At 41.3% G+C, this 15,404-nt stretch overlaps 1 protein-coding gene across 3 annotated transcripts in view; it reads left to right on the plus strand.

Moving 5' to 3' along the window:
- SSBP2 (single stranded DNA binding protein 2) overlaps positions 1 to 15,404 on the plus strand; it is a 228,377-nt gene that overhangs the window by 174,550 nt on the left and 38,423 nt on the right. For all 3 annotated transcript variants that reach the window (XM_088457928.1, XM_088457926.1, XM_088457927.1), the window contains exon 5: positions 10,934 to 11,023. In XM_088457928.1, coding sequence (XP_088314054.1) covers positions 10,934 to 11,023 — 90 coding nt within the window. The remainder of the gene's footprint in view (positions 1 to 10,933; positions 11,024 to 15,404) is intronic.

Consider the following 15,404-nt stretch of genomic DNA (forward strand, 5'->3'; position numbering starts at 1 on the left):
TTTATTACATACACCTACCCATTCACACATACTTACCTATACCAGAAGTTTCTGTCCCCTTCTCCAGTAGAGATCCATGGTACCTGGCCCTGCAAGAAAGATTTCATACTCGCCTACATCCAGCGATGGTCTCCGCAGTAATCCATGGGATTACCCACGTGGGAACTGTCAGTTGCCGGAGCCAGTCAGCGGGTGCTCTACAGTGAGCGCTGCCGCTGATGGGACTGCAATGCCCCGTGAAGTCCAGGCAGCGGCCATTCGGGAGCTATCTGTATGTGTGACAACACACACATACAGATGGCTTGTAGCGTGGATCGGGTAACTCGTTTTTTTTGTTTTTTAATCCCATGGATTACTGCGGAGACCAGCGCTGGATGTAGGTGAGTATGAAATCTTCCTTGCAGGTCCAAATTTGAAGGATCTCTACTGGACAAGGGGACAGAATCTTCTGGTATAGGTAAGTATGTGTGAATGGGTAGGTGTATGTAATAAATTTATACTAGTCACGGTGTGTGTGTTTTGTCTTTTTTTAACTATTTATTTTACAGTGAAATTACAGGTGCCGCATGTCTGCTGGCACTTGTAGTTCCACAAGTGCAAAATGGCAGGCATGCTGGCACTTGTAGTTCCACTGTAAAGTACAATAGTGTTACTTTATTTGGCCCCCCTATTACCCCCATACCCACCAAGCAAGGGGTATGGGGAAGAGCCCCAGGCTTCAGCGTAAGCCTGTGGTGCTCGGGAGAGGGGGGACCCTTTTTTGGGGGGTCCCCGACTCCTCCGAGATCACCGGCTTGCGCTGACTGACTTGGGGTGTAATGCTTTGGACCTGGAGCCCCGGGTCTCCGGGCTGTGGCATTACACCCCGGTCGGTTGGGTCTGGTGCTGGTCTTAAAAATAGGGGGTACCCCACGTCGTTTTTGCCCCTATATTTAAAACCAGCACTAGTCCCTGCAGCCTGGTGTTGGTTTCTAAAATACGGTGGAACCCTACACATTTTGTTCCCCGTATTTTTAGAAACCACCACTGGCTGGCAAGCATGGGGCTGGTTTGGCTTTAGGGGGGGGGGGGACCTTATGTCATTTTTTTTTCTAAATTTTTACACATTTTTTTTACAGGTAAACAAAAACGGGAATTTTCGGGAAATATTCTAGGGACCCCCCTAATGATGTCTAGACATGGGGGATCACTATGGGTACCCCCATTTTTAACTCCTGAAGGAAGTCGGGCTTTCTAATAGCCGCGGCAAGTGCATAAATGCGACTTTGAAGAAAGTGGTGCAGAAGAGCATTTAGAATTTTTTTTGGGGAAAAATAACTATGCCCAGCAAATTTGGGGTACTTGAAAATGGGGGTCAGCATATTTTAAAGTTGCTAAATAGACTTGAAAAAATCGTGAAAAACCCACTTGCGCAAGGAGCTGCATTGAAAAAAAACACCTGGGGCATACTTGGGGACCCCCCCCAGAGTCAAGTTCGCTATTTTTTAACTTTGTTCCCCAATATATTTTTTTTTTGGCCCCCAATTTCAAAGTGCTTTTTTGGGGGTGTCCCGAATTTTTTTTTTTTTTTTTGACACAGATCGTTTCAAGGGGTCATTCTGAAGGGTGCAGGCTATTTTTTTTTTTAAGCCTGCACCCCTAAACTCCAATTCTGCACTTTTTTTCGACACCTATTCAATGGTGAAAACTTATCCCCATTTTTTATCTTCGACTTTTCAAAACTGCGATAAGTCTTTGATATTGAATAAGGTGTAAAAGTAAAACCTCCGATAATGACGTCATAGCTCCGATATTAACGCAAAAACGGACTTATCGCTCCCATATTGAATACCCCTGTATAGCTCTCAGCATATTCTTGCTGCATTGTATTTGTATGGCCCAGCCTCAGCTGTATTAGGTAAATGACTACAGCTCTGAGCAATTAACTTCGAAGTAATGTTAAGTCGTTTATCACTGCATACTATCTTTAGCTGATGGTTTTGAATATATTTTTTTGTCTTTTTGTTTTCTTTGTTAACTTATATATAGACTCAGATGTTAGCTTAATGGTATGTGCTATTTGTTTGTTTTAAGGTAATTTATTGATTAGCAATATTAGTGGAAGTGTTTTGGGGGTAGTTAGCAATCAGTGGTTTCACATGCCAGGTCTCCTATGAAAAGGCCCCCATACATCAGCAATTGATTGCAGCAATCGTGCAATTTGCAATCGATTGTGTATAAAAATCTTTCCCTTTTTCAATTGATTGCAAATTGCACGATTGCTGCAATCAATTGCTAATGTATGGGGTCCTTAAGGGTCATTAGAAGGCTGGAAGCCTTTTCTGGCGTGCCCTATCTCATAAGTGCTCTAATTAAAAGTACCAATTACATTTTAAATCAATTATTGGCGTTATATCAGCATTAAACAGAAGGAAAAACACAGATCTACAACAACCCAAATATTAATTGGACAAAGTGGGATGAACAATTGTGAGTTCACATTCTCCATACTACAAGGTCTCCAAGGAAGTTGGTGAACATTTAACAAGTCTCACAGAAATATTAGACTCCCAAGACTACATAACCGGGACATTCATTACTGAACTCTGTTTGGTGGCTACATAAACATGGTGCCTTCCTTGCTACTATTTGTGCTGGCTCTGTGCTTTACATATAATCTTAATGCATACTTATCTGTGTTAATGTCAGTTTTACCTCTATAATAATGTACTTTTACCTTGGCTCTTTTTCTAAGTCTTATATCATGTAGCTCCAACCACTGTCTATTTTATTATTTAATTTCTGCTCCCACCAAATCTCCACTTTTATTATACTCAATAATAAACTTTTGCTGTACAGACACTTTTCCCACACTGTACTCTTACTTGCATTTCTGGAAATCTGCGCTCTCTTTCATTCTTTCTTCATTCCTACTTTCAACTTTTTCTTCTCCTATTTACCTCATTATTACCATGACCATGTTTTCTTCTACTCCCACCTTCACTCAGTGTCTACCTAATCTTTTGTTCTGCCCCTTGCTTCCACCTTTATCCTTTCCCCCTTGTCTCCTTCACTTCCTCCTCCCCTTATCTCCTCTCCTCTGTTTACCTTCTTCCCATCTTCTCCCATTACTCCACTTTCTTTCTCTTATACTCCACCGGGGTCCTACTACCTCACTGCTAATCCCTCCTCCCACCCCCCTCTTCCTATCACTTCACCCCACCTCCATCCACATATCATTAATCTCCCTCCCTACCCACCTTCTACTGGCTCCCCTTCTAACACTGGAGACCACACCATCGCTACACTTTATTCATCTCAGTCCCCCAAATTAATCTCACCTGCACGCTACAGCAACCCTGATAATCTCAATCAAGTCTCTCCAACAAACTTTCTCCCTCTATCCTGTGCCCTCTGGAATGCCAGGTCAGTCTGTAATAAATTGGTCCCAAACCATGATCTTTTCTTCTCCAACTCCCTGAATTTCCTAGCCATTACTGAAACCTGGATTTTACCCTCTGACACCACTTCTCCTGCAGCTCTCTCCTCTGGGGGCCTCACCTTTTCCCATACCCCATGAACTGGGGGTCGCCATGGTGGTGGTGTTGCTGCGGTCCTTCTATCCCCCGGTTACTCATACCAACCCATAGCCTCTGAACCATCCCTTACATTTTCTACATTTGAAGTCCATACTATACGCCTCTTCCACCCAGTACACCTCCAAGTAGCTATCATTTACCATCCCTCTGGCCCTCCCTCCCAAATTCCTTGACAATTTTGCTTCCTGGTTCCCTCACTTTCTCTCAGACCTTCCCTCCATTATCCTAGGTGACTTCAATATTCGAGTTCATATCCCCACAGAATCCTCTGCCTCCAAACTCCTCACTCTCACATCTTCATTTGTTCTCTCCCAATGGACCTCCTCACCCTCCCATGTCGGTGGCCATGTGCTTGATCTGGTCTTCACTCACCGTTATGATATCTCTGATTACTCCAATTCACCATTTCCCCTTTCTGACCATCACCTTCTCTCTTTTAACCTGTCCCTTTCTCTTTCCCCTCCTCTACCTCCAAAAGCCACCATCACGAAGCGTAACATTGAGGCTATCGACACAGTTTCCTTTTATTCCCTGCTTGACTCGCTTCTCTCTCTCCTGTCCTGAACAGGCCACTTCCCTATAGAATGCCTCCCTTACTTCTGCTCTTGACTCTGTTGCTCTGGAGATCACTACTCACACTCACAGATCTACTCCTCAACCCTGGCATTCCAAATGCACCAGATACCTGCAAAAGTGTTCACGAACCGCTGAGCCACAGTGGAGAAGATCACGCTCTAAGGCAGATTTTCTCCATTTCAAATTTATGCTCTCATCCTATAGTGCTGCTCTTTCCCTCTCTAAACAGTCATATTTCAAAATCCTCATCTCCTCTCAGTCCTCTAATCCCCAGCGTCTCTTCACCACTTTCAAATTCCTCCTTCGCCCACCCCTCCTCTTCTCCCCCTCCTTGCTCTCTGCCCTTGACTCTGCTACCTACTTTACATCTAAAATTGATACGTCAGGACATCTTATCCAACCATTCCCCCAGCTCTCCACCTCCTCCTTTCCCAGATCACTCCTCCCCCATCACCTTTACTAACTCTAACATCCTTCTCCCCTGTATCATCCCCCCTTGATCCTATCCCCTCCCGCCTCCTCCGCTACCTCTCTCCTTCTGCCTGCTCCCATCTTGCCCACCTCATTAACCTCTCCCTCTCATCAGGCACTGTTCCTTCTGCATTCAAGCATGCCCTTGTCTCCCCCATTCTTAAAAAAACCTACATTTGATCCTAACCTTCTCTCTAACTACCGACCCATCTCTCTCCTCCCTTTTGCCTCCAAACTCCTTGACGAACTTTCTACAACTGCCTTACCGCTTTTCCATCCTCCCACTCCCTCCTTGACCCTTTTCAGTCCGGCTTCTGTTCTCTCCACTCCACTGAAACTGCCCTCACAAAAGTCAGCAATGACATCCTTGCTACCAAATCCAAAGGCCACTACTCTCTGCTCATTCTCCTTGATCTCTCTGATGCTTTTGACACTGTGGACCACCCTCTCCTGCTGCATATCCTTCACTCCCTTGATCTACGTGCCACTGCCCTCTCCTGGCTGTCCTCCTACCTCTCTGACCGATCTTTCTCAGTTTCCTCTCATGACTCCTCTTCCCCTCCACAGCCTCTTACAGTAGGTGTTCTCCAAGATTCTGTTCTTGGACCACTCCTATTCTACCTCTATATTTCCTCTCTAGGTGAACTCATCAGCTCTTTTGACCTCCATTATCATCTCTATGCTGATGTTGATGATACTCAAATCTACCTTTCCTCCCCTGATCTCTCTTCTGACTCGTATCTCCAAATGTCTCTTTGTTATCCCTTCCTGGATGTTCCAGCGATTTCTTAAACTTAATATGTCTAAGACAGAGATGATAGTCTTCCCACCCTCCCACATAATCTCACTTCCCGCTATTTCTTTATCAATTGATATCATAACTATCTCATCCCTCTCCTTCGAATCACATATACAGAACCTGTCGCAGTCCTGTCATTTCCATCTCAAAAATATTTCCAAGATCAGACCCTTTCTCACCCAGGATTCTACTAAAACCCTCATACACTCACTGGTCATCTCCAGATTAGACTACTGTAACCTCCTCCTATCTGGCCTCCCCGAATCCCATCTCTCTCCTCTCCAGTCTGTCCTTAATGCTGCTGCATGGCTTATCTTCCTCTCCAAACGCTCTAAATCTGTCTCCCCTCTCCTACAAGCCCTCCACTGGCTCCCCTTCCCTTTTAGAACCCAATTTAAGGTTCTCATGCTCGCTTACAAAGCCCTCACCCAATCTTCTCCCATATAAATCTCTGATCTCATTTCCTTTCACTCTCCTCTCCGCTCTTTTCGTTCAACTAATGCACGCCGCCTTTCATGCCAACTGATTACTTCCTCCCACTCCGCCTCCAAGATTTTGCCCGCAATACTCCCCACCACTGGAACTCTCTCCCACTTCCCATCAGACTCTCCACCTCTTTGCAATCCTTCAAACGGGTTCTCAAGACCCACTACTTCATCAAAGCCTTCCAGCTATCATTCTAACTCCCTGCTACATGCTCCTTCCTCCCCATCTACCCCATCTGTGTCACCCCTGTTTGTCTTCCCCTCCCTTTTAGAATGTAAGCTCTTACGAGCAGGGCCCTCTGCCCTCTTGTGCTTCTCCATACTTTTCTTTCATCTACTTCTTACTCACCACTAGGGCACCTAACACTTGGTTGCTTATGCTCTGTTGCTTATCTGGGTGTTATGGTCGCTAATGTAGCAATGTATATTATCCATGTTCTGGTCCTGTATTGTAGTGTTTTTTAAGTCGCTTGTCAACAATTTGTTTATGTACTTTGTAAGGAGCTGCGGAACACTTGTGGCGCCATATAAATAAATGATAATAATAAGAATTTAATAATAATCAGAAACTGCCCATAGCGGAATGTTGGTTCTTACGTTTCTCACATATTGTTCTGCTCCCAAACATGGGATGCCATCCAGTGCCACCTCTCATAATCTTTTTTTTTTTCTCTGCAACTGTTCTGTACTACTAATTGATATACTAATTGCCAATCATTGCTCAATATCTCTGTTTCAGCAGTGTAATTGCTATTTATTAGGCTTACAATCATAAGCTTAGTTTGCAGACAACAATATAAAAAGGAAACAAATTGAACCATTGGTTGCAAAACAGATTGCCAGAAACAAATTGGGTGGAATGTTGAGAGCCCCTGTCTCAGACAAACACCCCACCCCCGTGCTGTGTATCCAAGTACACAACATCACACTAACACATTGCTTTGCTCTGACCAGTTTCCTGCTGGGTTTGGAAAGAATGGGAATCTGTGAAAGTGTGCTTGTTCCATAATATCGGCGGCTCTTTAACATAGTGTTACCGTATGCCAAAGACTTAATTTTGTGGAAGGAATGTCCGTATTCATGGAAAACAAATTCCTTGAATAATGGAGACAGGATTGTCTGCTATATGGAGATGGATGGGTCTCTTGGTTGATGTACTCTCTGTCTGAATCTGGAGTGACAGCTATGCATGTTACAGGTAGCATACAGGAGATCCGTTGGTGATTCTGTACTTGTAATATGATTTTGATCTCGCAGCAGTGATCTACAAATAGCCTTTTTTTTCCTTTCTATCATCTTGCTAGCTTTTATAGCACAGTTTGTGGGTACCACATGGAATCAGTATGAATGTCCACCTAAGTCTCCCGGGGGAGTGCCTAACTCTAACCACCCCTGGCCTAACCCACCAGGGGGGGTGCCTAACCTTAAGTCCCTCCCGGGAGCCCCTAACCTAAAACTCCCCTGCAGCTGTCCGCTCCCCCACCGCCCGGCTTACCTTCGTTCTGTATGCCGGGCGTCGGGCTCCCGCCTTAGGGATAATGATTGGCGTCAGGATTTCGACGCCTATCATTAGACTCCTGTCGGGATTAGACAGTCGGGAAGCCGTCAGTCGGCATTTCGACCGTCGGCTTCCTGACTGCATCCCATGTACATATGTAGGTTATTTGAGCTGGTTTTTTTTGTAAGGTTTTTGCAATGTGATTTGAATTTGAGAGGTTTCACTGGGGAAAACATCCATATTTGACAGAAACCTGGTGAATTGCTGGAGACTAGAGCCAGGAGGTGGCACCTAATTGATAGAGGTGCTTCATAGAACAACCCTCTTGTGCTCAGAGTGGTATAATCTTGTTAGGTTTCACCTAGTAACATCAGTGCCTGTTAGCTACTTGTAATTCGTGTATAATTTGTGCTGAGAGTAATAGTGAAAAAACCTGGATGTCTTTTTAGACCGTTTTATTTATTTATGTAGTGCACATAATCCGCAGAGCGTTACAGAGAATATATTCAGTAATTCACAACAGTCCCTGTCCCAGTGGAGCTTACAATCTTATCGTCCTTACCACATGTACACACATACACACTTGGTTTAATGTTTTTTGTCATAAGCAAATTATTCTACCAGTACTGTATGTTTTTACATTGTGAGAGGAAACCCATGCAAACATGGGGAGAAAATACAAACTCCACACAGTTCCTTCATGTGAATCAAACGCAAAACCCCAGTACTGAGGGGCAGCAAGCTAACCACTCCAGCACAGTACTGCCCAATTGGAGGTAGTTGCTGCTGTCTGAAATGTACCCTGTGGGTAAAATAATGTCCACCTAACAACAAACCAAAATGTGACACAATATCACAGCTAAAGAGATATGAGCTGGCTATAAATGTGTCAAAAATAAATAAAAGAAAAAAAATGCTCATGTCTCAACATTCTTAAATTGCCTAGTTGCCAGGGCTGACTCTTCTCTAGTTTAAAGCATCGCTGAACTGGTAATACTTTTATTTCATGTTAAATCTTAACAAACTAAATATTAGTGTTGGCGTTTACGGCAAAAGCCATCATTTATTACCAATGTGCAGATATGAAATAAACCATTGCAACAGTCTGCAATCAAAAAAGCTGCAATACCAATCAATCTCTGGTTGTGGTCACTCAGATGGTGAGGCTGATCGGATGATAACTGCATGTGAACACGTATGTATTCACCGTATTGCTTCCCTATCTGTAAGATTCCGTGTTGGGTAATCTGGTCACACCAGCCGATCTTGCAGATATGACCAAATTCTTGTGTTGAGTTCTTTGCTATGAGTTATAACGGGAAGAGACGACATTCTGATAGATGATATACAGAGTAAACATAATGTGCTTTATAAGCCTAATAAGTTTGTTTGCAAAAGAATTGGATTTTTATCACCGCGGAATAAGTATATCAATCTCCGAATGGTGGAGTTGTCTATGTCAGCACTTGTAATGAGTTCTATTTTCTAAAACGCTCGCTAGACAATAGGAAGACATCAGCGAGCACATTGCAGTGCCACTCACCTATTGAAACCTCATTAGTATAATGACTTCTTGATGTTACATCAATGTGCTTTATTTATAAAATATTGAGCAAATTAAATTGTCTATACTATGAAAGAGAGAGGGAAGCCACTCAATTACAGGTGTAGCAAACAAAAACATTCATAATGGCGCCAATAAATTTCAGGTCCCCTGCTCTGTGAGGCAGAGATATGCAATGCCTGCCATTAATGTTCATGCTGTGCCAGTAATGTCATTAGCAATCTATTGCCGTATATTGCTATTTATCTGTAGCCCCTTCCCTATCATACAGTCATTTCATTAACTGTGGTGGTTTCTGCACTAAACATTGGGTAAAAGTGAAACAAGCCTGTGCTCTGACACGTATATGATTTAAAATTAAAAAAGATGTACCTTTGTGCAATGTAAGGCTATGAACTACTTAAATCCAGTAAGGCAGATGGAGAAGACTTATGTGCATATTTTCTAATCACTTAATGCTCAGTGTCCTGGTTACAAGGCTTCCCTGAAATGTAAGAGAATGTTATTGATCTGGCTGTTAGTGGGCGGCAGCTTGTACACGGAATATAGGCGTGCTGCAGCGTACTGCTATCACTTACTGGGAGTTGTAGTTTGGTAACAATATGACGCTTTCCTTTACATCTGAAAAGAAAATGCAAATGGTATATTTGCGCTAGTGTCTATCATTACTTTGACATTATTTATTTTGATGACGTCTTATGGTCTCTGTAAGACTGGTTATTGATTACAGTATCTAAATAGAAAAATATAATAGTTTACAGTATGCGTACTGTATTCCCACTGTATGACAAGTGTTTAGTGACCAGATATTTGATAATAAATCATTTATATTTAAGCTTATTACTTAGATACATGTATGGGTAGCTTAAGACCATTAACACACTTGTGAGCGTTGCAATGGTTTCCAGGTATTTTGCAGGGGTTGTGGGGAATACAATTCCCCAATCAGACGCTGTCATCTGCATGATGGTGTAATATCTGGAAAATATCAATGGCCGTTTTTCCATATGTGTCAATGACTTTGTTTTATTTATAACTTGTTGTATGCTTTCAGCCTCATTGCCTTGTAATTGCTACATAAAACCCTGTGTGTAGTTGACCTGTGGCTCTCCAGTTGTTGGCAAACTACAAGCACCCGGGATGCTGTGCAAGTTAATAGAACACTGATCCATATGGCTTTTCCTCTATGCAGCATAAATCCACATGTACTTGAGAAAAGCCCCAGAGGGATCAGGGATTTCTATCTCCCTTCACTGTGCGCTCTCTGTGGAATGCAAAGCACCCGTGTAAAATACCAGTGACACCATTCCCTACCTTCCCACACTGTGCTAAAAGGAATGTAAAATGCATGTATACAGCATTCTCTAAATATGGACTCCAAAACTAGCCTTACATAAAATGAGGCTTAATGACATCTTTCATGTGTAATGTATCCATTTAAACAGTGTTTTTGGTGCATATATTTGGATTTACTTTCATTTAGCATCTATTTTGTTTGATTAGTCACTTTTGTTAATTTATTGTGTTTGTTTATTAAATACATGGTTAAAATGTAGCCCCTCCCGTACTGTGATCGTGTGTCAGCACGGTCAGGAAATGTCAGTCTTTCCCAGCCATATAGCGCGTTTCTGAAAGTGATGATGGTAACTTCCATTAAAACATTTACTCTCTGTTTGAGTCTATTAAATTCGTCAGTTCATTTTTTTTTTTTTTAATCTGCCGTTCTAGGAAATGTACAATATAATTACTTTAACTGCCAAAAATATGCCAAAGAGATAATTTTATTGAGTTAGATTCTTGTTGTGCACAAATGTGCTATTCTCTCCTGTCCTTCATGTAGCCACGTCTGTATACCTGAAGATATTGCTGTCCGCATATAGAGAGTGCTGTTCTGCTATAATGCTCCTGCATGATGGTTCTGTAGCTAAGCCTTACTAACGTCAGCATTTTACTTTCTTTCAGAGTGCTGCTGCTGCGCCCAGTCCTGTTTTAGGAAATATGCCCACAGGGGATGGGATGCCAGTGGGCCCAGTTCCTCCAGGATTCTTTCAGGTATGCACAGACTAAACATCAACACGAGGATGTAGACTGCAAATGCTGCTTATAACATACTCTCTTCATCAGCTGTAGAAGCACTTTATATTGGTACTGCAATAGAGTGTGTCTTGTGATAGATTTTATATGTACAGCTCAGGAGAGTTTAATGAGGAGAACCTCAAACTCAATAATGCTGTAATAATTAAGAATAGGTCAGAGCTTTTTTGATTATTTTTAGATTGGTTGGTAAATATTCTAGGGTCATGCCATAACCTGGTTAGCGTATACATTTTGTACTTTCAGTTCTTTAACATGAACTCAAAGCTATTATCTTATTGGTGTTGTGGGTAACCTTTCACCCAGAGATTCTGGCACTGTATTGCATGTGGCCTATCGGAAGTGAGGATTACCATCAAATTATGATCCAGCACCCTTTGGAGATGGTGGCTTATCACAACACATTCTCTACCTGTTCTAATTATCACCGTTCTCTAATGGTGCTCTAAATTCGTGTTTCTTTAAGCTGTTGCTCTAGAAACACTTACTGTATGTTTTCCTTATCTCATAGATGAAACATGTGTTATATAAGAATGCCTTTGTGAACCACTGTAGTTTTTGGCTCGCTTTGGCCACCAGTGTAATGCTCCTGCCAAAAGTTAAGCTGGGTATACGCCTGAACGACCGTGTGACCCAGCTATGCGATGTATCAATATTTTGCATCGCCATACACACTACAGGATCCATCATACGATGGCACGGTATATCGTTACATGCCCCCTGGAACAACACCACAACGTCCGTGCCTGACGGTGGGACAGTCTTTGCCTTTCTCTGAAACTCATCCAAAGGAAAGGGCTCCTACAATTATTCATTTGTAAATATGTTTTAATAATGGGACAGATCCCTTCCCATCTGCCTGTCTACACGTACTCAAATTAAAACAAGATCCACCACCTCTGGTTGCACATCACTTTGTATTTATTAAGAACGTATGACAAAGTGGCAAAGCCAATATGCCCAGAGGTCATTTTACAACCTCTATTTAACTTGACTGAACAGCCTAATGGTTTAAGGCTGCTACTTCCAGTCAACAAACAGGATTGGCTTTTCACTTATGTCTAGCTTGATAAATCACAGCAAGCATATTCAGTATTCTCAACACTGTAATAATAATATTATGTGGCAGTTTTCCTCTGCATGTTAGTAATTAGAGTTGGGAACCCAACCACCTTGGACACATTGCACTAATAAAAGGATATTAAATGCGGATAATACCATTCTATACCCCACAATGTACACAGACTGACGCGACAAGCATGTCAGACTTCACCAAATATAAGCTGTGGTGCGAGCTAGATTATTGTCCAGAGAGCTACAGACTGTTAATGTCTACTTGTAGGTACTGAATCAACATCCTGAACTTCACTACAAGTGAGAAACTGTATTATTACATGAAATATATTGTAAGTGTGGTATAGAGGCAATTGAAGTAGTCCCAGGATCTCTGACAAAGGCCATGAATGCTTTACGAGAACTTGGAGACCTGCTACAACTATTCAGCCACAACCGAATAAACCTAAAGCGGGTTAGGCTACTAACTAGACTTCCAGCATCTCAAATCAGTCTTAGATTCTGCATATACATGGATGCTTGCAATGTTTCTGGGTCCAGCTCTGCTCCTCTGACATTGCAGTTGGCTAGCTTAGAATCATCTCTAATGCAAAACAGAGAGAACATGCCTATTGTCCGCAACTGACCTGCTCTACATTAAAAGTGTTGATCTCTATGGAAGAATAACCATCTATGGTAGAATTTGGTTGGAGCAGTCATTTTCCCACTTCTAAACATAAAGACTGAAGGTCAGAAATCCTTGACATGTAAAGTTTTGAATGTGGGAAAGCTGTGACCAGTCCTCTATATAGTCTATGCGCACAAATGTTGTAATAAAATAAAGATCGCTCACCACATCTTAGATGCTGGCAATATCGCTCGATCGTGCCCTTCGCTGTAGCCATTGACTCCCTCAATTATTAGGCTTGCAGGGTTTCAGAGTTGGTGGGTAATAAAGGTCAAACTGTTACTATCTTAATTGTTTCTTTAACATCAAAACAGTTACTTACATGACACTACCATATTTCTGTGAAAGGTCATCCCTACCTCTAGTCACTGATGTAGATTAATGAATCTGCCCTGCCAGCCGCAGTACAATACTTCTACCTCCTTTAACTGTTCACATGTCATGGTTTATTTTTCAATATACAGTCAGGTGCATAAATATTGGGACATTGACAGAATTTTCATATTTTGGCCTCTATTCACCACTACAATGGCTTTGAAATGAAACAAACAAGATGTGCTTTAACTGCAGACTTTCAGATTTAATTTGAGGGTAATTAAATCCAAATCAGGTGAATGGTGTAGGAATTACAACGGTTTCTATATGTGCCTCCCACTTTTTAAGGGGCCAAAAGTAATGGGACTATCAACTCAAAAGCTATTTCATGGACAGGTGTGGGCTATTCCCTCGTTATTTCATTATCAATTAAGCAGGTAAAAGGTCTGGAGTTGATTCTAGGTGTGACATTTGCATTTGGAATCAGTTGCTGTCGACTCTCAATATGAGATCCAAAGAGCTGTCACTATCAGTGAAGCAAGCCATCGTTAGGCTGCAAAATCAAAACAAACCCATCAGAGAGATAGCAAAAACATTAGGTGTGGCCAAATCAACTCTTTTGAAGTCTTCTCTTGATTGTTGACTTTGACACATATACACCTATCTCCTGGAGAGTGTTCTTGATTTGGCCAACTGTTGTGAAGGGATTTTTCTTCACCAGGGAAATAATTCTTCTGTCATCCACCACAGTTGTTTTCCGTGATCTTCCGGGTCTTTTGGTGTTTCTGAGCTCTCCGGTGCGTTCTTTCTTTTTAAGACTGTTCCAAACAGTTGATTTGGCCAAACCTAATGTTTTTGCTATCTCTCTGATGGGTTTGTTTTGATTTTTCAGCCTAATGATGGCTTGCTTCACTGATAGTGACAGCTCTTTGGATCTCATATTGAGAGTCGACAGCAACTGATTCCAAATGCAAATGTCACACCTAGAATCAACTCCAGACCTTTTACCTGCTTAATTGATAATGAAATAATGAGGGAATAGCCTACACCTGTCCATGAAATAGCTTTTGAGTTGATAGTCCCATTACTTTTGGCCCCTTAAAAAGTTGTAGTCACATATAGAAACCATTGTAATTCCTACACCGTTCACCTGATTTGGATGTAATTACCCTCAAATTAAATCTGAAAGTTTGAAATGAAACAAACAAGATGTGCTTTAACTGCAAAGCCATTGTGGTGGTGAATAGAGGCCAAAATATGAAAATGTTGTCAATGTCCCAATATTTATGCACCTGACTGTATGTAAAATGGTTCTATGCAAAACATGGAAATAACTAATTTGTCATTTAGCCCATGGTTAAATGGTAATATAATATATGTAAACCTTATAAACATTGCTATGGAAAGCTAGAAGAGTGTAGTTCCGCCACAATAGATCCAGGGCCATATGAGCTCTCCACAAATCCAAGCCTAAGCTTTCATCCCTCTGCATTGCTGTACAAGGGCAAAAATACAAATGATATTATAGAGGTTTCACAACCATGCTTTCACAGGAATTATAGAACGTCATTTTTCAAGATAAATCTAGTTGTGGTGAAGCCAAAGAAAATTCATTATAATGCCAAGAGGTTACCAGCTTTTACAAGCCTTAGGGGGGAAAGTGTATATTTTAGAAACATTTATTCCAATGTCTCCTAAATTATTATCGTTAATACTCAGGCCAGAATCTAACTAGTACTTAATTATTTAGGTGTCACTGTTAACTACTGCGCTTAACATGACATGAGCTTCAGTTATTACAGTTTTATGAGCCAATTCAAAGAATAGCGCAATTAACATATCTTATCTTGCAGACATGATTGACAGTTCTTTATTTAATGACGGCTATTTCCGAACATGCAGTGCTTATAAACTAGAATGAATAACGGAGACACCAAGCCAATGTTATGCTAGGCCTGGAAATACTGAACACCCCCCTCACCCCCACAGATATGGTCTGCCCTGGTTATTTTCCCAGCTAGCATTTTATCCATAACACTTTCAACATAAAGACCTACTAATATATATATATATATATATATATATAATTTATTTTGTATGTATATGTGTATATATGTATATATATATATATATATATATATATATATATGTATATATATATATATAATTTATTTTGTATGTATGTGTGTATGTATATATATATATAATTTTTTTTTAATGCTTATTAATTACACTGTATCAAAAAGTTGTGTTTCGGCTATCTAATTTGATTTTGTGGTATTA

This window comes from Taudactylus pleione, unplaced genomic scaffold (genome assembly GCF_031769625.1).
Source record: "Taudactylus pleione unplaced genomic scaffold, aTauple2 ptg000792l, whole genome shotgun sequence".
In the NCBI taxonomy this organism is placed as follows: Eukaryota; Metazoa; Chordata; class Amphibia; order Anura; family Myobatrachidae; genus Taudactylus; species Taudactylus pleione.